Genomic DNA, 23,486 nt, shown 5'->3' on the forward strand with positions numbered 1-23,486 from the left:
TTCCATAAATGGGACTTTGGAAAAATCATCTTGCATTCACATAGTCAGTCACTTATCTCTTTTGATTTTAATTGAAGAGTTAATAATTAGATATAAAATAGAAAGTTAAAATGTGGTGTTGTTTGGGCTACGATTTGAAACCTTAATAATGCATGATCTCTTTCTCTCAATTCACCCACCATGACTTCTATGAGCTATTGTGTGTTATCGTGGCCTTACTTTGGTACACCATCTTTTTCTTCTGATCTTTTTAATATCAATCATCAAGCAATAAAAATAAAAGAAATGACCAAATCATTTGCTCTAGCTCTCAGGATGGGCTTAATCAAATCAGAGCTCTCGTTCTAATTTAAAAAATATGTTTAAATTTTAAAAAAATTATTATAATAATTTAAAATAACACATCAAAAATATAATTATATATTAATAAAAAAAGAAATATAATTATAATTATTTTGATTTTAATCTCATTTTTTTAATGTATTAAGTTTTTATCATAACATTTTTTTAATTTATTGGACTTTTATAATATTTTTTTATACTTTTTAATATTAAAGTAAAAAAGATTGGATTTTTCAAGATTTGGGGGCCTCCAAAATTTGGGGCCCTATGCTGTAGAGCTTGCTGCTCCCCCTGTACAGGGTCGTGTTTGCTAGCTCTCAATAATAACATTTGTGATAAACTTATTAATCAACTTCTCATATCTTGTGTGAAAGGCTTCTAGCACCATATCTGAAAATGAATTTCTTATTGGCTATGAAACTTGAAAGAACGATCTCTATGGTCGTATAGTATGTTCTAAAGGCACTACACCTCTAAAAATAGATGTCTTGTGGTCCAAGCTTCGAGTTATATGGACTTCCCTTGGTAAAGATTATCATGAGTTATTATTCTCCTCGATTGAGGATCTCAAAAACGTGCAATCGGTGTTATTTCGCGTTGAAACCAGAAATAGGTGATGTAGGTGGGGAGGAATCCTGAACCGGTGCTGTTGATCTCCAGTATATAGTGGCGCAAGGGTGGATATGGAAGACTGACACTCAAACGCCCAAGTTAGTTCAAAGTTCAAGATGAGTGTAAAGAGAAATGGAGATCATAGAATGTGTCTTGCTTTTCATGTAAATGGTTTTATACCTTGGATTAGGTGGAGTGAATTTGAGTTGAATTGGGCCTCAACTATTTGGACCTTTTGCTGGCCTAGAACATGTGCATTCATGGAACATTAATATTCGTTATTTAAAGTTCTTCACATAGAGTTAGGACTTCAACCCTAATATGCAACATCAAAATAGCACTTGAGTTTAGGTATGCATCCTATAACTTTTTGTGACACCCGGTTTTTTAATTTAATATTTTTAGTTAAATTTAGAATGCTTAATTTAATTTGATGGGAATTTTTTAAATGATTGAATTTTATTAGAGTTATTTATGATTTTATATAATTAAATTAATAGAAAAATAGAGGAAATTAAGACTTTAAGAGGAAAATAGGATTTTTGATATAATTAGTGTGGTGAGGAGAGAATTAGTGAGAGTTAAGGGGAGTTAGTGGATTAGTAAAAATAGTAGGCTTTTATTTAGATAGAGAAGAAAATTAGAGTTAGGAGATGTTTGAGAAGAAAAGGTTGTTAGCATAGTCAGAGAGGACCCTTATAGAGCAGGAAGCATGAGAAAAGAAAGATCCCATTGATGTAACTTGAAGCTTGCTGCGAACTCGAGGTATAGGAACTGTTCATACTATGGGTGCTTAAGCATGAAAGATATAGAGAATTCCTTATCCTCTTTCCCTTTTCCATTTCTATTTGCTTCCATTGATGGGTTTTGTGAATTTTAATTTAATTTATAAAACTCGGTTTTTTATTGACGGGTTTTGTTAATCCATCCGGTTTTTTAATTTAATATTTTTAACTAAATTTAGAATGCTTAGTTTAATTTAGTTAGAATTTTTTAGATGATTGGGTTTTATTTGATTTATTTATGATTTTATATAATTAAATTAATAGAAAAATAGAGGAAATTGAGACTTTAAAAGGCAAATAGGATTTTGATATAATTAGTATGATGAGGAGAGAATTAGTGAGTGTTATGAGGAATTGGTGGATTGATACAAATAGTGGGGTTTTATTTAGATAGAGAAGAAAATTAGAGTTATGAGCTATTTGGGAAGAAATAGTTGTCAGCATAGTCAGAGAGAATCCTAATAGAGCAAGAAGTAGATGAAGAGAAAGATCACATTGCTGTAACTTGAAGCTTGCTGCGAATTCGAGGTATAGGAATTGTTCATACTATGGGTGTTTAAGCATGAAGGATAGAGAGAATTCCTTATCCTCTTTCCCTGGCCTTTTCCATTTCTCTTTGCTTCCATTGATGGGTTTTGTGAATCTTGAGATGGTTTGGACAAAATTTCTCTTGATTGTTGTGTTATGATGTGAAATTCGTGCTCTGCTAATAACTAATTTTCGTGCAAATCTTTATGAGTAATTCTAAGTTTGGTGTTCATGTTGATATGTTTTTGATTTGAGTAGCTTGATGCTGAATTTGTGGCTTAATTGATGAAATAAATGATTAATATGTGTTGTATGATGTGTTAAATGTTATAAGAACGATGTAGATGTTTAATTCATGGTGTGAAATACTTGGGCATGTTAAAATATAATTGGATATGGTTAGGAATTGTTAAATGTTGAAGAAGATAAGTTTAGAAGTAAGATTTTTGAGAAAGTTCCAGGTAACAATCGATTGCCTCCCTGCAACAATCAATTGGTTACATGCTTCGAGCGAAAAAATATTTGACTGAATGTCACAACAATCGACTGGTCCCATGCTGTAATCGATTGGTTCCCCTGTTTTTGCCAAAACATGAGTCTCGTGACTCTGATTGAGGCGTGGTTTGAAACATTGGCACGTTGACGCGTAGGACTACCTCATGGTAACATCCTAAAGGGCTAAATGTTCAATTGGGGAAGTTAATTTAATGTTTTACTTATTGGGTAATGTTATGTGATGGTTAATAATGATAAAAGAACCTCTAATTATTGTGATTGATTGAATTGATGAATACCTCATAAGGAGGGACGTTGATGTTGATGTTGATAATGAGAATTATAGATATTGATTTTCTTGTGTTATTCATACATCATATATATCGAAGTTTAGATTGCGATGATGGTCCTACAGTGATGGACCTAACCTTACGATGATGGTCCTACGATGATGGACTTGGCCTTGCAATGATAGTCCTACGGTGATGGACTTGGTCTTTGAGATGATAGTCCTACGGTGATGGACTTGGCATTGCGATGTTGGATGTTTAAGTAATACACTTCTGAATATTCGAATTTTGGTACCACGTGCATTGGAGTTGAGGAGATGAATGCATTGTATATATAAATTGCATTTGTGATTGATTATTGTTGTGAATGAATCGTATGAGTGATTGAATATGCTATATAATCTATCCTTGCTATTTTATGCACCATTAATATATATGGATGTATTTTTACCCCCTGTTTGTTTCCTGTGTTGTTCTTTATGCCTATGGTGCAAATACTCGGATAGATTCGGAAGAGCTTTAGATGTTGCTTGTGTTGGAAGATGATTTAGTTGGCCTTCTTCGTTTATTTTTTATGCGTTATTTACTTTCCATGTTGTTTACTTTCCATGTGTCGCTCTAATAGTGTAACACTTAGGTTTGGATTCCGCAAGTCGTTGATGTTATTTGATTCATGATTTGAATAAATTTGATTTTATTTTATGAGGCAAAAGAAGATGTGTTTTAATTATTTAATTCCGCTGCTATCTTATTTTATATATGTCGAAAAGATGTTTATGCAGAGAAAATGTAGCACCCTTTTTGAGTAATTATTTCCACATGTTTTATAAATTAAGTACTTGGGATTTAAGCTGTTACATTTTCTATAAAATATTGGAGGCCCAAGATCATATATGTTATTGATGTTAGTGTGGGGTATGTTCATGTGTTTGGATAACAACACAGATAAGCCCTTGTTTGATAGAATCTTTGGTCATCACACTAGAATATTGGTTGATGTTAATCTTTCTAGTTAGTTACGAGACAAAATTTAGGTGAAAATAAGTGGTTATTCTTTTTATGTTGATATTGAATATGAAAAAATCCCTTGCTTTTATAGTTTTTGTATGAATGTTTGTCATTCAACCGCATAATGTAAAAAAGATAAAGTTACCCAACAAGATCACAAGGACAATTTTGTGTGGAGAAACAAGGTTGTTAATAATTCCAATAAGGATTTTCTCAATGTTGATCATAACACAAATGATAATGACATCTCATATGAGGATGGTAATCTGCATTCTGTCAACAATGGGAATAATTTAGAACCTACTAGTGTTTATTTTGAGGGTGTGTAACCTCCTCATTCGAACACTAATGTCTCCGATGAAAATGATGCTCCTATTAATGGTTATGATGATGATATACCAATAAAAAATGATAACTTTGATAATAGCTCAATGAACTCAGAGTTTGTGGAAAATACACAACACGGAGAATAACATATCAATGAGAAAGCTATTGTTAAAGAAAATATTATTGTGTGTTTGACAAAAATGCTAATATACAATGTGATTCAAAGTTACATGAAAGCTGCTAAAAAGGTAACTCGGAGGATAAGGTATACGGGGAGAAAATTTATAATCATGAGAAGAATAAGGAATAAACTCTTTTTTTCTCCATGAAAGATAGGAGGGGGAAGAAACTTAAAGATAAGAAACAACAATACCTCCATAAGACAGGTTATAGTAATGTAGTGTTATATTTGTAAAGGATTTGGCAATGGCATGAGTTTTGTAGTCCCCAAGAGGGGCGATGCCCATATGTTACCCTCCAAGAGGTATCACATCGCCCTAGGTACCTTCCACTCTCCCAACTATGGAAAACATGGGAAAAGAAATGTCTTGGGCAAAGAGAAGTCAAGGTTAGTAGTTGATCCACGTTTCCCTAGGAAATAGGAATTCAACGGCCCAACATTGACTGAGTGGGCGATGATCCTTCCCAAGGAAACCCTAGGCCCAAAGGCCTCTATAAATATTTCTCCCTTAATTGGAGAAAGAGATAGATCCAAACTTAAACATATATCGCATAATACACATAAATTCTCACCTCACGTGAGTTGACCTCTCATACCACTATAAACACCATAAAATCACCATACAAGGCTTCTTGCCACCGCGAGAAAGCCTTAACTGTTATAAACCTACAAAGGCCTCTGAGAATCCCCTACCCTTGTAGGAATACCACATACGCCGATACTTTTTAACCAGTACAAATAACATGTCCAAATAAAATGTATTTTTTGGGATATTAGGGGGGTAGTCAACCCCTCTTCCAAATTGGCTTTTAAAAGGCTTGTCACCACCACTAGTCTAATATTTTTATTAATTTTTAGTCTTGGATGAATTATAGTTACTTCTCCAAAAAGCTACTCAAGATTTTTCACTTGAAGATTTTTGTGTAATAATAGACCTTCAATAGAGACTAACTTAAATTGTCTCTGTGATAATCTTATTGATCATGTTGTTATCCAAACATCTGACCATCATGTCACCTTTTCAGTTACTCATAATAACTCATTTTTATAGAATTAGTGTTATTTATGCAACTACTATTTATATTAAAAGAAGAGAGCTCTAGAAAGTGACAAAATTTATATGACAAATATTTCAAGGTGTTGTATAGGAGATTTAACACTATTCTCGGTTCTCATGAAAATAGGGGTAACAATCATTCCTTCCAGATTTCTTGAAATGTTTTTTAAGCTTGGAGTGATGTCAACTATCCCATTCATTTACAGACTAGAGGTTGTTTCTTCACTTAATCCAATAAAAGAAGAGGTAATACTTTTATTGGAAAAACTACTTGATAGAGTCATTTGCAATCATAATTGAATTTACAATTGGACTCCACCACTTGTTGCATTCTTACTAAAAGTAGATTTGGTCATTTTCATTTTATGCTTGATTATAAATTTAATAATATTAAGAATGTTGCTCCCTTTAAATTCATGAAAATGTGGTTCATTGGACCTAATTGCATCAAGGTCATACAATACAGTTGGAATCATCAATATAATGGTCATGATATGTATATTTTTCTTAGAAATTGAATAACCTCAAGACTTTTTTTAAATAATGGAAAAAAAAAATGTCTTTGGTGATGGCCATAGTAATGTTTAGATATTATGGATGACTATGAATCTTAAACTTATTAGTATTTCCACTTCCTTTGAAGTGCATCATGCAATATTTTCCATGATTTGTGATAGTGCTCTTGACCATGATTCTTTTGGATCTCATTTCTTCCAAACTTATTGGGAGATTATTAAAGATGATGTGATTTAATTTGTGGTTTATTTTTTTATTAATGGTTGGATCCTTCCTAATTTGATGTGGTGCTCATTTCCAAATGCCTTGAGGCCCGTCATTTTTACCACTAAGGCCAATAACTCTTGCTAATTTTCAAGTTTAAAATTATCACTAAATTATTTGCTGATATAGTGACTAGAGAAATTCTTTACCCACCACTCTATTTTCTTGGTCATCTCTGGTGAAAAACCCAAAATATCCTTACTTCAAAAATACATTTTCGAAACGTTTTTTTTTTTCAAAATTTGTCTTATTTCGGAAATGCACTTCCGAAAATACGAAAAAAATGTGTTTTTGGAGATGCATTTCTGAAAACACCCCCTTTTTTGGATTTTCGGAGATGCATTTCCGAAAACACCTTTTTTTTTTTGGGAGAGGGGTGTCTTCGGAGATGCATATCCGAAATATTTCAAGACCAAATTGGTCTTGGAATGTTTCGGATATACATTTCCGAAAGAATTCAATAATTATTAAAAAATTAAAATCAAGGTGAATTAATACAATTAATAGGTATAAAATCAAAGTGAATCAATAAAATAAAGGCGAATCAATAAAATCAAGGTGAATCAAAAGTTTCTAAACAATTTTAAAGTTAAAAATTATTTTACTAACTTATATAAATCAAAAACATTTTAATTTCATAAATAAATTTTGAATTATATAGAATTAAATATAAAATTTACTCATTAAATAAAATTAAGACAAAATATTTTCTTAATTTTTTTAAACTAAATAAAAAATTATAACTCATTTTTAATTATGAATCAGAATAGAAATATATAAATATATAATAATAATTATTAATTTTATAAGTGAAATATATAAATATATAATAATTATTATAAATTAAAACACTCATTTTTTTAATTTTTATAATTATTATATAAATATATAAATATATTTATAATTAATATATAATAATTATTATATAAATATATAAATATATAATAATTTTTATAAATATATAATAATTATTATAATTATTATATAAATATATAAATTAAAACACTCATTTTTTTAATTTTTATGTAAATACATAATAGTTATTATAAATATATAAATAAAAAATTATAACTCATTTTATAAGTGAAATAATTTTAATTTTTTTAATTAAAATTATTTTAAATTTTAAAATATGAATTCGAATAGAAATATATAATAATTATTATTCATAACTCATAAATTATATCAAAATATATAATTATTATTATTCATTACTCATAAATTATATCAAATTTTTTATATATGAATTAATTAATATCCTAAAATTAATTTTTGGGATTTTAGATTTTTTTTTTCCGGAGATGCATCTCCGAATTAATCAAAATCCCAATTTTTTGAATCTTTTCGGATATACACTTCCGAAGTCTGGAAAAATTTAGAAAAAAAATGAAAACTTCTTCACCCACCTCCTAACCTTCTTGGCCACCTCTGGTGAATTTACCACAATACCCCTAGTTTCGGAAGTTCATTTCCGAAAACGTACTTTTTTTGAAAAAAAAAGTGTTTTCGGAAATGTATCTTCGAAAAAGTGTTTTTTTTAATATAAAATATTGATTTCGGAGATGCATCTCTGAAATAAAGTTATTTTTCAGAAAATGTGGTGTTTTCGGAAGTTCATCTCCGAATTCACCCCCCTTGGAGGAATTCGGAAATGTACTTCCGAAATATTGTCTGGACAGAAGAAAGATGAAAAGCAAGAACGATTCGCTTTATTTAATCGGGTGAAGATTACATCGATCACATTACATAAGATTAAAGTTACATATTGTTAAACACGGGTAGGTGGGGATGAGTCAACATTTTGATAACGTCGTCCGCCGATCTTTAAAGTTTCGCGTCCAACTCGATCGGGCCCTTCGAAGAAAATCGGTCGAACGTTGTCCACAAAACCGCTAAATCTTCGTCGTTCTTGATCTCAAAAGGTGTGAACTTAATGTGTCCCTCGTCGTTAAGCGATGGCGAGCGGTACTCGAGCTTGACAACCTTTCGATTCTCGGGATAGTGCAAAAACGTGTTGAGCAAAGTTATCAACTCCGCAAACGGCGTGTCGCGCGAGAAGCGAAATTGGAACGGCATCGGGTAGCCGGTTTCAAAGTAGACGAATGCTAGGTGGGGGTAGGTTTGTGTCATTTGTGTTTTGTGGTGTGAAGAGGATGAAGAAGAGTGTGTTGTATTTATAGACTTATTGGAGCAATGATGGCCCAACAAACCTTATCCTGCCTCAGGGGACTTTTCGGAAATGAACTTCCGAAAATTGGAGGCAGACTAGCATATTTCGGAAGTTCATTTCCGAATTATGCAGAAACAGAACAAAAATTTTCATTTTGTTGATTGCTTAGTGTGTTGTGTAAATTGAACAAATGGAATTCACAATAAACATAAATTAGACAAAGATGACATAAAACATACTTATATTATATATGTATTGAATCGGTCCGATTTTACATGATAAACAATAATACATACAAAAATGGTCATTACAAACAAAAAACGATCCGGAACAAACTAAAATTCACCGAACCAATCGGTGGATCCTAAGTCCAAAATAGGTATGTTCTTCGACCGCTCTCTATTTTGCTCGCGCTCTTGGCTCATCATTTCTTCAAACTCCGCCATTCTTGAAACGAAAGGATCCGGCCAAGTCTCCGCCTCATTTGAACGATGTGCCGTCCATTGACAAGAAGTGGCCGGTATAGGACACCCCGGTTTCAAAAACACTTGGACGAAGTGCCGCGATCGTAGATACCCAATGCATATGATCCGGCCCGACGCGTCCAATGGCGGTCGACTATGAAGTGGAAAGAAAGTCTCACTTAGTCCAAACCTCGTCAAATCGACGCATACAATATCATATGAACTTGCTATTAGATGACCCATATCGGGGAATGACATCCACTTCGAAACCGGAGCGATACCGGTAAGTGATGGAACAAGTGAATCATGAATTTTCGCAAAGTTTTCTTGATTTTCATATAGTCGGCCGTAGATGTCCCGATACGAAGTCAACTCCGCAATAAGTTCCCGTCGGACTAAAGTGTGATTATTTTCCCCTTTACCGAGCAAACCCGCAACGGCCCGATATCCACAATTGCCGTCGCCTCCAACATCAATGATGTTATCGATATATTTGTGCATAAAAAGTGGCATCTCATCAATGTAGACAATGGGTGATTTTTTTATCGGCGGTGTGCGAGGTGGCTTCGAAATACGGGCACCTTTGTTACCACTACACTTGGACTTCGGTGTCGGTGAATCCGGGAACGATGCATCAACATGCTCAAAGTAGGAAGGAGATCGTTTTGTTGACGTGTCATCTTGTGTAATTTTGGACTTTTTCGGTGCACCTTTCGTCTTAACCGGTTGAGATGACGGTTTCAAATCGGTGGTCTCCGGGAATGCGATTTTTCGTAATTGTTATTTTATATGCATTTTCGTTGTGTCATTCGCTTTAGCAAACTTCTCCATTATCACTTCCAACTCGTCGGAGATGGTGATTTTGGAGTCATTTTCTTTCGGCGGGTCAAAATCATCAAAACGAAGCTTCTTCCAATGGTCGGCTACCTCATCCATGCGTATTGGTGAATTCAACATCTTCTTTTTTGCAAGTATACAAGCACATGGAAGGCCGTATGTCTTTCTAATGGTGCACCCACATAATGAACTATCCGGCCCCGTGGTCTCCGACCGCTTAGCTTCATGAAACAAAAAATTCAAACCCGTTCGGGATATGTTGTAAATCAATTGGGAGAATAGAATTTGGCCCTTATACCGGTGTTCCATAACCGTCTTGCTCCGACCAAACGATGTTTGAATTTCATTGTGTTGATTTTGGAGCATTTGGTTGACGGTGTCCCATCCCCGACACAAATCTCCCTTGCTATCACCCAACCACCTCTTGAAGACAGCATGTGCGGATTCAACTCGGTTAGTCGTGGTGCAACCAAGATGTCTAACTCGATTTGTCCAAGCGCACACGACTTTTTCTCTAACTTTGTCAAGAATGGTGGATTCGACGTAATGACAAAATGTCTTAATGGAACCACACAAAGACCTAAAGTGTACCAATTTCTCGGTATACACCTCTTCGGAGTATGCATCCAAAATTTCCCTCCATGCCGCCATTATCCTATCAACCACAACACCGGTTTTGATATCTTTACCATTTTCATCCGGCCTATCTTTTGTCCCAACCGCGGGTTTCAACTTGCTTCTCACGTTGCAAGTTATGTGATACCGGCAAAGTAACGCGGTAGATATCAGGAAGACGGTATCGACCGCATTCATCAAAGCATTGTCCCGGTCGGTGACAATGACGTTTGGCATAACCTCTTGATCAACTAACAAAGACTTGCAAATTCCCAAGGCCCATGTAAAGTTGTCTTCTTTTTCACACTCCAAAAAAGCAAACCCGACCGAATAAGTCTTGTCCGTCGAGGTCACACCGACTATCTCTAGAAGAGGAAGCCTATATTTGTTTGTCTTGTACGTCGAATCCATGACTAGAACGGTTGGAAATGTGTTGAATAATTTGATACTTTCGGGATGAGTCCAAAAAATATCACGCACCGTAACTTTGTCCTTAGAGGTTCGGAAGGTTGAAACATATTTGTTATCGCCTAGTAGTTTCAAAAGTTGTTGCATTTCCGACCGAGGGCCCATATTCAAAACTTTGAGATTGTGTCGTTCATTGTAAACTTGTTTGATATTTGAAACGCTATCCGGTTTCTTACGCTTCAAATCGGCAAGTATGTTGCGAGGCGCCACTTTGACTATCGTTAAGTCCGATATCACATTCCTCTCTTCGCGGGACAAACGACACGCCATTGGATGTCCGTGTAACTTGACATCCAAGGCATGATTATGAATTCCACAAATTACGGTTAACCGCCACAAATCATCAACCCTCCGAGTAGCACGCAACTTAAAAGGACACCCGCACTTTCTCGATTCCGTGTCGTTGTGTTTTAGCACCTGGTTTGATTGTACATAACTCCCACCTCGTTCGCAATTCAAAACAACAAAAGCTTTCCGCCTACTATTTCCGTTGTCCGACCTTAAAATAACAATTCCAAATCCAAGTTTACTAGCTTCGTTCCGAACCCACTCAATCAATTGTTCGCGACTACCGAAGCTCCGATCATTTGTAAATTCTTGCCGAACATCAACCGCATTGATCATAGGATTAACGTCGATAACCGAATCATTATTAACGCTGACAACTACTGGAACTACTGCGTCATCGTCTTGCACAATATTGTCCGGATGCACCATACCTAACAAATGAAAAAATTAGCAAAAGTTGGCCAAAACAGTTTTTTTTTACTGCCAGGGCATATTTCGGAAGTTCATTTCCGAAATTTGTTAGGTAATATATTTCGGAAATGAACTTCCGAACCATATCAGTTTCAGCATAAAATTCATCAATCAATGTAGTGAAATAGGGGAATAAATGAGTGATGTTTACTTGAAATTGTAGCTTTCTATGCTCCCTTTAACGTGATCAACGGTTTGAAACTTGATTTTAGGACGAACAATGAATGGAGATTGATTGGGTTTTAGAGAGGGTTTGGGGAAGTTTTGGAGAAAAATGATGAAATAGTGAAGGAGGGAAATTTGTATATGCAGCAATATTTTCGGAAATGAACTTACGAAAATATTCACGGTTTTGAACTTTTTTGACTTCGGAAATGTATCTCCGAAAACACCACTTTTTTGGTGTTTTCGGAGATGCATTTTCGAAGTCAAAAAAAATTCAAAAAAAAAAATAACTTCGGAGATGCATCTCCGAAGCAGAGGCAGTTTTGGGTTTTCGTTGGGGGTGACCCCATAGGGAGGTGGGTAAAGAAAAAACTTAGTGACTATTATAGCTCTCACGATCTTTTCTACTCAAGAAATAATGGGTTTCTTTCATGGTAGGTAAATATTTGATTACATTTTCTAAATTCTAAGGCTATCAATGATGTGTACCACAAAACCTTTGGAGGTTATAGGACCCTCAAAATTTATATCAAATTATTTTGATATTGTTGATTAAAATTTTCTTCTTAAAGTTCTTTAAAGATATTTCAGCGTCTAAGTCCATCACTATTTAGAAAATAATTTATAATAAGTTATCTACTGATGACAACGTGTGCCCTAGAGGTTAGGTCATTGTTTTCAAATGTGACATTTCTGATACTAAAGGAATCATTTTTACATTTTTTTTCTTGTGTTCTTTTGATAAGCAATTTTGAAGTTGGTTGTATAATATCATTGGTATCCGTATCGACACTAGTTCTATGCAGCATATCCTTAAATCTTTTGACAAATATTGGTTTGGCTAGTGCAAACTTGTCATAATCCATATTATCATTATTAATATATTTAACATTATTTTATATTTAACATTATTTTGTTTTATAGGAACGATTTTTTGTTTCAAGATAAGAAAATAGAATGGAGACATGCTTTTAATTCTAATATATCTAACAAACATTTATGTTACTCCCAACATGGTAGAATTTGATATTCTTACTAATGTGAAGATTGATCTTTATAAAACTCCTAAAATCAAAGAGACCTTGTGAGAAAAGGATTAGCTACCTTTTCTCTTGGTGATTTTGGTGCCTTTAACACTAATACTAAGAATTATGTGTATAAAAAAATAGGTGTGCTATGTGTACACTATATTACCTACACCATACCGTAATTTTTTAAAACATTTTAAAAGTGGCACGGAAACGTAGACAAAGAAAAAATAATTAAAAAACAAAGAGTATATGAAATGGTATATAAATATAGTGTAGTTGTCATTTTAAAGTGTAACTCTATTATTTCTCATTAAAAAATTAATAAAATTATGTATTGAAGTGAGAGAGAGAGAGAGAGAGAATTGTTGTGGAAGTGTTCTCAAATAGCACTAATCTAACTTTTAAGTTACTTTGCTTATTGATATTTCTTTTGCTCTTCATGTTGAGTTGATGGGATCTATTTTAACTATTGAAATTAATTTTAATAAAGGTTGACATCATTAAAGGCGAAAACTGAATCACACCTTGTTAGTTTGTCTTTCAAGCAGCTTTGCATTAGTCATTTGACTAACTCTATTTAGAATGATTTCAATCATAATAGACTAATTTACCTTTTGTATATATTTGTTGATTTGATTATTTATCTTTGATTCACTATTATTTTATCTCTGCACTATTTTTTTCCTTCATCCAGATTTTATCCTCTTGAATTTTTCTTGAAGGTTTTCAATGAGACAGACTGATTCTCTTACCTTGAATATTGGCAAAGCCCCTTAAAATTCTTTTGTATCTTTCTCATTTTATTTTATTAATATATTTCATTAGGATGCATCTTATGTAGTCTCTTTGAGATGCCAACATAGTTAAATGTCATACGTATTACTTTTGTATCATTTTTATTTTATTAAAAAAAAAAGTGGTACATAGTTAAATGTCATACGTATTACTTTTGTATCATTTTTATTTTATTAAAAAAGTGGTGTTGTAGATTGTTTTGAATTATGCATAGTTATGACCTATCGTATTTAGAGTGTGTTTAGTTTTGTGGTATCAAAAATTATTAAATGAATTGATTTTTTAAAATTAAATTTGATTAAAAGCAAATTAAATTTAAAATAATTTATATTTAAATATATTTATATAAAAGTGAGTTGAATAACAAATTTTAATAAAATTACATTTTAATTTAAAACTAAAAATCTTTTAAATTATAATCAATTGTGAAAATGAAATTAATTCAATCAAAAATAATTTTATATATAAAAAATTAATTATAAAGACTTAAAAGTAAAACAAAACATAAGTGTAGAGTTCTTAACAGCTCACTTGCTCAAGTAATTGGTTAGACTAAATTCAGTAAAAAAATCAAGTAAATATTAATACAAGTTAGGATAATGATCCCATTTGACTATGATAATAATAAATTTAAAACTAATACTTCCTTTAGTTTTTATATGAAAATTTTTATTTTTTAAATTTATTAAAAAATTAATATATTTAGACTATATGTCATCTAGATATATTGATTTTCCAATGAACTAAAAAAAAAATTTACTTTACAAATTAGTATGATGGTCTCATTTTTTTTTTTTTTTTTTTTTTTTTTTTTATAAACTGATGGTCTCATTTGACTATATTAATAATTGATAGACCAAAGTCTTTACTATAGCCAGGAATAAAAAATGAACATGTCATGGCCAATTTACATCCTCTAATTCAATTGGAATTTAAGGGACAGTGCCACCGTGATAGTAGTGAAATGACTAGAATGCCCTCGACGATCTAAAAAATGACTGGATTAGATTACAGAATCCAACAACAACCTTATCCTCCAAATGTACCAAATTGCCACCATGTCTTCTAAATTTTCATGCGCCAAAAAATAAACAAAAAACAAAAGAGAGAAAGAGAAAAAGAAATAAAGAAAAAATGGCAACAAATTTTCTCTCAACAGCAAACCTTTTTCATCTAGCAACACCAACCTATGTTCACAGCAACCAAATCATCAAATGCAATGTGAAAAGAGAATCAACCATTTGCAAAGTAGTGAATCCAAGTGTGACCAAAAGAGGCATATCCATAAGTTTTGTTTCCAGTTTGGTCCTTTCATTGACCGGTAAGGGTTTGTTTGATGCTAATGCTGCAATACTTGAAGCTGATGATGATCTTGAGCTCTTGGAAAAAGTGAAGAAGGATAGAATCAAGAGACTTGAGAAACAAGGTGTCATCAGTTCATCCACCAAAGAAACAGGTAAAGTGCATTCTTGTTGATTAATTAGTGATGAAAAAACTCAGAAATCAATCACTAAATTCGTTGCTAACTAGACGAAAAGGACTAACATGGTAAGTTTTTTTCAGGGTATCTTCAGGATGTGGTGTACAAATTGAGTGAAGTTGGTAAGGCAATCGAGAAGAATGATCTAACTACAGCTGGTTCTGTCTTAGGGAGTGGCAAGGATACTTCTGATTGGGTCCAAAAAGCCAATATAGCTTTGAATAAGGTAAAATCTTGTTTTTTAAGTAATGCATTCACTATGATATGAACATGTAACTATCTCTATCAAAAAGAAAGTTGTCTGTTAGTATTCAATTCATTACAATGCAACAATACTGATAACTTGATATGTAAATGCTTGTAAAGTAGTAGCATTTGATTCTGAATTTCAAAATTGGAGGAAACTGGTGTGCTTATTAACGATTTCAAGTGGTAAATTTAAATCCAAAACTCGTGCACGAGATACAATCTGCGTTGAAGCACACTCTTTAATCTCAATTTAGATGTTTGAACTTTTTGGTTGATGGACTTTAAGGAGAATTTATTTATTTCATTGATTCTTTCCTGGTTTGCTTCTTAATTATATATATCTCAGATTTTTGGGTGATGTTTTAACAGCTGAGTTCCAGTCCTGAAGAGAAAACTGAGGTGGACACATTCAATTCTTCACTTGCTTCACTGGTTTCATCAGGTGTGTTGAATTCAATTAGGAATCAAGCTTCATACATGACAGAAAAATATGTTGGCTTAACTGAATTGAGTTAATCCTGGTTTTTTTTTGGCAGTTGCTCAGAATGATGTGAAGTCCTCCAAAACTGCCTTTGTGTCTTCAGCTGCAGCATTTGAGAAGTGGACATCCTTGACAGGACTAGTTGGTAAACTTAAAGGGCTTTGAACATGGAATGAAGAAGCTACAAGAAATTTTTATTTCATCTTTAGAGATATAGAGAATTCCACTAATTTTCCCTTCTGGGTCACCAAATTGTGGTGTCTAGAAAAGACCAACAAACTTATATTTCACGGCTCATGAAGTTTGGGCAGTCTCAAAAAATTGTAATTTTAATTGTAATGTAATTGATAATTTGACTACATGCATTGTTGCTCATCAAATAATGAAATTGAAAGAAAATTGAAAGCTTATGCTTAAATTTAATGTTGTTATTGATGCTTATTTAAAATATGTAACGAAATAAAACATATGTAAATAGCCTCCAGATAAATGAGACTTGGCGCTACGTTGGAAGACACTAATAACATATTTAGAATCAAGGTACTCACATGATTATAGGTCCATAAGATTACAGGTATCATACAATACAAATGTTACATGGGAACTAGAAGCTACTCTCCAGAACATAGATAGTAGATGGTACATTATAGAGCTACTCTATGATTGTCTATAGTCATTTCAATGAACAATCAGATAAATAACATTAACAACAAAAACTACAGTCATCCTCGGACAGATCTAAAGGCATCACAGTGACAGAAGACAGAAGCCAAGAGTTTATTATTCTATTCCTTGTTCATGAGCTTTGGCCTCAACAATTCAGCTTCCATTCACGGTCACCTCAGACTCTGTCTTGTTGATATCATGAATCTTGTAATTTTCTTCAGCATGCACTTTGGTTGCTTCTTTCTCCTTGATTTCTCCTTCAGCCTCGCGAGTGAATCTGTTATCTTCCTCTTTATTTTCCCCTTGCACTTCAGCTGGTTTCTCAGCAGTAAGGGCAGCTTCTGGTTTCTCTGCTTCCCCAGATCCACCATCTTGTTTTGTCTCGTCATGTGATTGTTCAATCTTTTCTTCATTATTCTGAACAGCTTGCTTTGTCTCCTCCTGTGGTTGTTCAATCTTTTCTTCATCCTTATTCTCAACAGCTTGCTTTGTCTCCTCCTGTGGTGGTTCAATCTTTTCCTCCACAATCTGAACAGCTTGGTTTGTCTCCACCTGTGGTTGTTCAATCTTTTCTTCCTCCTTACTCTGAACAGCTTGCTTTGGCTCCTCCTGTGGTTGTGCAGTCACTTCTTCATCCTTACTCTGAACAGCTTCAGACCCCTCAGCTCCTTTGTCATCAATCTTCTCTTTGGATGCTTGTAACTCTCCATCGGCAGTGTTGGATTTCCCCTCATCATTTGCTACATCAGTTTTTTCTCCAGGTTGAATGGACTCTTTGACATCTGCGCCCTCAGGTCCCTTATCATCTTGATCTTCGTTAACAACATTCTTTTCCTGCTCTGAATCTTTATCATCCTTAGTTTCATCGGCATCTTGCATTTCCACATCTTTTGTCTCCTCTTCCTCCTCAGAAGCTTCTTTCTTTGAAGCTGATGACTTTTTGTAACGTTTCTTAGAGGGCTCACTTTTTGGTTCTAGCGGAGGAGATGCCTTGACCTTCTCACTGATTCTTGACGATCTTCTTGGAGTCTCGCCAGTGCCCCAATCAAATTCTGAGATGTTTGGCCCACCAGGGTTTGCTTTCAAATACTTATCCAGCTGCCTCTTGTTATGGATCTCCTCTCCTGTTGGTGCGGTGAACACAATCTCATTTTTCTTGGGAGTTCCAGACTTTTTTGGAAAGAACTGCAAAGGAAATATAATTGATGAATACTCATTGGCGATATAACACGCAACAAATTTACAATTGTAACACATACAAGATCTTGTTCTAAGTTATTAACTTCTACATATAGTCCCTAATGTGAAAAATCAAACTCTTCCCTACTCTCACATCATAATACACTACAGTGTTTTCTTATCCTCTTCAATTCTTCCACTCAGGCTGTACCCGGGATCGGTGTGAAGATTGAAGACAGGTGTCCATGGCTCATAATAACCAAGACACAAAAATGGACGCATATGGACAGTATACAAACCATTTCCAATCTATAGCTGCAGTAATAGAGAATACATAGACAGCATAATTTATTATGAAACCAACTATTTGTCTCAGGAAATAAAGTAAGCAATACTTCTCATGCAATGCCTACATAGATGCCCCTTTAGTTTTGTATTTTATTATACAATAACCCAGAGAGCGTGAGTACCAAGAAAAAAGAGTGAGTCATATGGAGCTTGGGAACTCAATATCACATCGGTTAGAAATAATCACCATAGAGATGTGCAATAATTTATTGAGTAAACTCATATTCTCTCCATAGACTGGATTTAGAAAAAATAACAAAGGAGTTGTCTTTCGTAGAATAAAAAAACATTGGTGAAAGCATATGTTCTATAAACCTCGGGGAATATCAAAGCAATTTACTTCAAGAAATATGAAAAGACTATTACATGATGGGCATATCCAGTGCACAATATCAAAGAATACTAGAATAAACAGTTACAAATTTGATAGAATATAATATGATCATTATTTCACATTTACATGGTAAGAGACAAGGTTTATTTCCCCCCTAGTGACTGACTTATACATGGGCATGACTTATTAACTGGGTTCAATAAACCATGTGGATCATGTTCTAAAGGAACGAATCAATGGAGATGATCTGTCAAAAGATTTGAAAATTTAATATCTTGATATAGATGCTGAACAAAAATGTAATTGTTGGATCACTGTCTTAGAGCAATCTGAACACCTGACAAACTAAACAGAATAAAATTTGAGATCAACTGAACAGCAAACAAGAAAATATTAATGTTTACAATTTTGGGAGAAAGAGGCATTTGTTAAGAACTTATGGAGTGATGATATGATGACAAATGAAGAATGATAACTCACCTTACTCACAATCATGAAGTTAAACATCATTTACTGTAACATAAACAACAAATATTTATAATCGAACAAATTATGCAAAAATATAAAATCAACTAAAATCATAATATGCTCACTATCTATCATAGGGCTTATAGAATTTCATAATAGTATGAAATTTTATTGAAAATAGGACCCAAACATGAAATGTCATAATCTACCTTACTGAATTTGCAACTTTTGTCACCTCTTTAGGGAAGAGGGATTGCTAAGAAGTAGCAACTGATTTTGATACAAGAAAACAAATATCATGATAATCATTATGTCTTTAGTCTTAACTCCTAAAATAAATGTTTATGAAATGACATCCAAGAAAATGTAGAATTATGTCTTTAGTCACAATTAACCTGTGATTTCTTATCTTTTAGAAAACAAATATTGTATACCCATCTATCATTGTCAAAAAGGAGATTATATGGAAATTTCTTCACATATTAGGATTATCCCTAGAACAAACAAATAAACACAGCAAGACAACAATACTGAGAAATTATTATCATCCCCTGGTAAATCTCAGAGCTACGAAATGCACAAAAGTCATACTTCAACAAGTTTCCTAGTCCAAGTGAAAAAATGATCAAGGATAAAACACCTAGATCAGGAACAAACAAGCCCAAATGCACAGTACCCAAATGTACATTTAAGCAAAATTTCTATACTCAAAATTGCATTCCTATATGAGCAACAAACTTTTTTGTACCAAGCAATACTTAGAAAGAACTTATATTTCAAGTAACCAAGAAACACCCACAAAATAGCATATATCAATTTGAACATGAACAAAACCCGCCCATACAGTGCTTAAATTGTCAGCAGAAGCCATACAAAACTTGACAAACACTCTAACAGACAATACATCACACAGAACACAGTAAGAATCTTGAAAATCCCTTGCAGCTAGACAATTTTCCAAATTCAGAGGACAGAAATCCTAAATCTCAGCCGTGAATCTAGAAACAAACACCTTCACCAGGTCAAAATTCAAGAAAACAAAAAACCAAATCGCTAGTTAGCAAATCGCAAAATTAAACAACCCCCACACAAAAATCATCCAAGAACCAAGAAATCACGACAACTTGAAATTCAAATTACCCTAAAATCGCAAAGTCAAAAAAGGGGGAAAACACGAATCAAAAATTAAACCTTTTTCGTCCAACCAGATGGAGCTGGAAGCTCCAAAGAAACAGGCTCCTCAGCTCCAGCTGCAGCTACAGCAGCAGAACCCTCCTTCTCCACCGAACTCGCCATTTTCACCTGCAAATTTTCCCCAAAAAAAACAAAAAAAAAAACGGTTAAAATAACAAGAATACCAGAAATTTAAACGATAATTAACAATAATAAAGTTCCAATTTCGAAAAATTGAAGTTAAATTGAAAAATTCTTAGAAGAATTTGAAGAATCGAGAGGGAAAAAAGGAGAAAAAATACTTAGGGTTTTTTGGGTTGGGTTTGTTTTGATTTTTTCCTTTGTCGAGTGAAATTGTGTGTTTTTAAGTGTAAGGTGTAGAAAGAAGAAATAATAAATATTTTATTTTATTTTATTTATTTTTGAAATTGAAAATTAATCACGGAAGAGACACGTGTGGAATCTTACGAAATATGCTTGTTCTCTCACTCACCAAAAGAAAGCTTCTGAATTGATTTCTGTGTTGGGCACCTACATCCGTCACAGTAACACTCTCCTTCTGCCACCTGTCCTTTTTTTTCTTTTCTTTTTCCTCAGACGTTTGTGAAAGAAAAATTTGAAAATTTTGAAATTGGAGTCTTTTGTCGTCTTCTGGCAAATAAGATATTCAAATTATCCATTTGATGAAAAACTGTGAAAATTTATATTTTATTTAATATAGCCACCACTTTCACGAGGAAGTCAATAAACAAAGGATAGATAGATCTAATAAGACGAAATTGTTATCTACGCATCACAATTCTCAAGCAACTTCTATCATGGCTATCAGGCTATGAGTACAACCCTCGTACTGTAAAAAAAGAAAAATTGACTAAGAAAAAGAAGTTAGATTTGCTACTTTATAGGAATTGTTTTACACTTACATTAAGACGTTGCATGGAGCTTAAGTAACATGTGATACTTTTATTAGGTTAGTCATGCTCCTTTTCACTAAACCCAGGGCTTAATTCATGACCCAAATCGGACTAGACATGCAGAATGTTTTACAAACTTTCTCGTACGGGATCTTTATACAATCATAACACATCATTTTCCATGGATGACCACAACGGCTATTAGGTCAAGATCCGTTGGAAGGTTGTTGTCTCGAACGGCTTAAGATTATTTCTTAAATCCTTTCAATATATATATGGAGCATATCAAGTGAGAGCACTTTTAAATGAGAGATGAGAGGAAAAAATATCAACCATTAGATTCATCAAGAGAGAGAATGTTAATACATTAATGAGGCTATGAATTTCTCTCTCTTGATGAATCCAATGGTTGATATTTCTTCCTCTCATATCTCATTTAAAAATGCTCTCACTTGATATTCTCTCATATCAATATACATGAAGATTCGTTACAAAGATCACATGAATAGAAGATCAGAAGTTCTGATAGAGTAATGCAGTGACATACAAAAAACTACAACAACAAAGTCACACGCGGACAAGAAAAGAAAATACATCCTCAGCCTACAAAGTGCAAAAGTTCAGAATCAAAAGAAAAATTGTTACAAACATCATCATTAGCAAAACGGTTGCAACAAATTAATGGAACAACTCCCAAGGTTAATTGAAGAAGCAACCCACATGCATCGCGTTGGAAAAGACAAGCTTAACCAAGGAAACACGCTACTAACTGTCATCATCACGCTAGAGATAAGATTATGTTGTGAACAACACTTGTCATTCCTGATTCAATCGAGACAAAGCATTCAAAGAAATCTTCAAACAAATCTCAACGGCTAGATTCCAACGATAACACATCAAGCTATATATAGATTAAACTCCAAACTTGAATGTGTGCATCTAGAGTGTGTATCCATAGTGCATCTACAGAGTGCAACAAAAGAGAGATCTTGAAAGAAAATCTATAGAAGAGCAGCTGAGCATGAAAGCGTAAAAGAAAAATATGAAACCATGCTTCAGAAGTTACACTAGAGACAACACATACTCAGTATGTGATGAAATAAGCAATAGTGTTGTTATACACAAATCATAAGCTTGTGTGAAGAAAATACAAAAGAGTGAAAAAGAGAAAATCCTGCTGTTAAGCAGTATGCTCCAATGGAGTCTTAAAGAAATTCACTAATACTTGAACAGTCCTTATATTGTTCATATTGGATGACAAAAGAAACTGAATACACTGGGTTGTTGTTCGAAAAGTGTTTCATGTTTACTGATGTTAATCAATCTGTATGGAAGCAATAGAAGAAGAAGAAGAAGAAGAAGATCAAATCAGAAGCACTTCACAAATAGAGTTGTTGCTCTAAATCTGCTTAAGAAGATGAAGATCAACGAACAAGAAGCAATTCATACAAGAGTTGCTGCTCTTAATATGCTTTCAGAAGAAGAATAAAATCTCATCCAGAAGTTGAAGAAAAGAAGGCTGCAAGAATAAGTTTCAATTCTTGTAATTACATGTAAAACACAAGAGTTGTTGCTCGGATTGTGTTATATCTTAGGAAACTTCTGATAGTTTATTTAGGCACCATAAGTGACTTTTAGTCAGTGTGTCGTAAACATTTGTACTTAATATAGGAAAAATTTTGCTTAACTAAGAAGCACACTTAAAATCTCCAGAAGATTGATGAACGTTATATCCTGATGGGATCACTGAAAGGTTCATCATCTACAGTTAATCACGAGCAATTGGCTTGTGTAGGGTCAGTCACAACAGTTTGGTTGTGCAGGGTTAATCACAGCAGTGGGCTGTGCAGGAGTCAATGGATGTTATATCTGTGGATCAAATCACTAAACAGTTCATTGCAGTTAGTCACGAGCAGTTGGCTTGTACAGGGTTACTAGATTGATGAACGTTATATCCTGATGAGATCACTGAACGATTCAATCATCTAGGGGTTAGCCACTCGTGGGTAGCTTGTGCAGGGTTAGTTACAGTAGTTGGATGTGTAGGTTGTTAGTCACGACGGTTGATCGTGCAGTTGTAATAAAGTTTGGTTATAGTGGATTAAGTCCTTGATTGAGAGAGGCAAAATCACCTTGTGGAGGGTGGACTAGAGGTAGCCTTATTCAGAAGGTGAATCAGGATAAAAATGAATGAGTCTTTTATTTTCTGTATCATTCATTTAACTTAGAACATTCACACAAAATATCTTCAGAACTGTACTGAGCAAAGTCAGAAGTTCTGATGGAGTTAAGAAATTAATTTGAACATATATCTCATTGGTTATGCCATGTTATCTAGAACATTGTTCCACAACAATGATCTAAGCATATCCAAATGAATGAGATATTATGAAGAAAGAAAAAGATTTTAAAGAAAGGGAAATTTAAAATTATGAAAGAACACAATTCAAACCCCCTTTCTCTTGTGTTTTTCTCCACCTTCAAT

The 23,486-nt window shown here is 33.6% G+C and overlaps 2 protein-coding genes and 1 long non-coding RNA gene across 3 annotated transcripts; 1 reads left to right on the forward strand and 2 right to left on the reverse strand.

Annotated features, from left to right (window-relative positions):
- Nucleotides 1-14,783: 14,783 nt before the first annotated feature.
- On the forward strand, nt 14,784-16,278 carry LOC131633520 (thylakoid lumenal 16.5 kDa protein, chloroplastic). The gene is made up of 4 exons (XM_058904235.1): nt 14,784-15,165; nt 15,273-15,415; nt 15,808-15,880; nt 15,975-16,278. Exons 1-4 carry the CDS (start codon nt 14,844-14,846, stop codon nt 16,082-16,084), a joined length of 648 nt encoding a protein of 215 aa, XP_058760218.1. The 5' UTR covers nt 14,784-14,843; the 3' UTR covers nt 16,085-16,278.
- Nucleotides 16,279-16,445: 167 nt separating this feature from the next.
- Nucleotides 16,446-20,500, reverse strand: LOC131633512 (methyl-CpG-binding domain-containing protein 11-like). Its single transcript, XM_058904229.1, has 3 exons — nt 20,390-20,500; nt 20,106-20,216; nt 16,446-17,770 (listed from the first exon to the last, which is right to left on the reverse strand). The coding sequence occupies exons 2-3, from the start codon at nt 20,208-20,210 to the stop codon at nt 16,739-16,741; spliced, it is 1,137 nt and encodes a 378-aa protein (XP_058760212.1). The 5' UTR covers nt 20,211-20,216; nt 20,390-20,500; the 3' UTR covers nt 16,446-16,738.
- LOC131633532 (uncharacterized) lies at nt 18,535-20,099 on the reverse strand. The gene is made up of 2 exons (XR_009293347.1): nt 18,927-20,099; nt 18,535-18,791 (listed from the first exon to the last, which is right to left on the reverse strand). It is a non-coding gene; the product is annotated as an uncharacterized LOC131633532 (long non-coding RNA).
- Nucleotides 20,501-23,486: the final 2,986 nt, after the last annotated feature.

This window comes from Vicia villosa, linkage group LG1 (genome assembly GCF_029867415.1).
Source record: "Vicia villosa cultivar HV-30 ecotype Madison, WI linkage group LG1, Vvil1.0, whole genome shotgun sequence".
Lineage (NCBI taxonomy): Eukaryota > Viridiplantae > Streptophyta > Magnoliopsida > Fabales > Fabaceae > Vicia > Vicia villosa.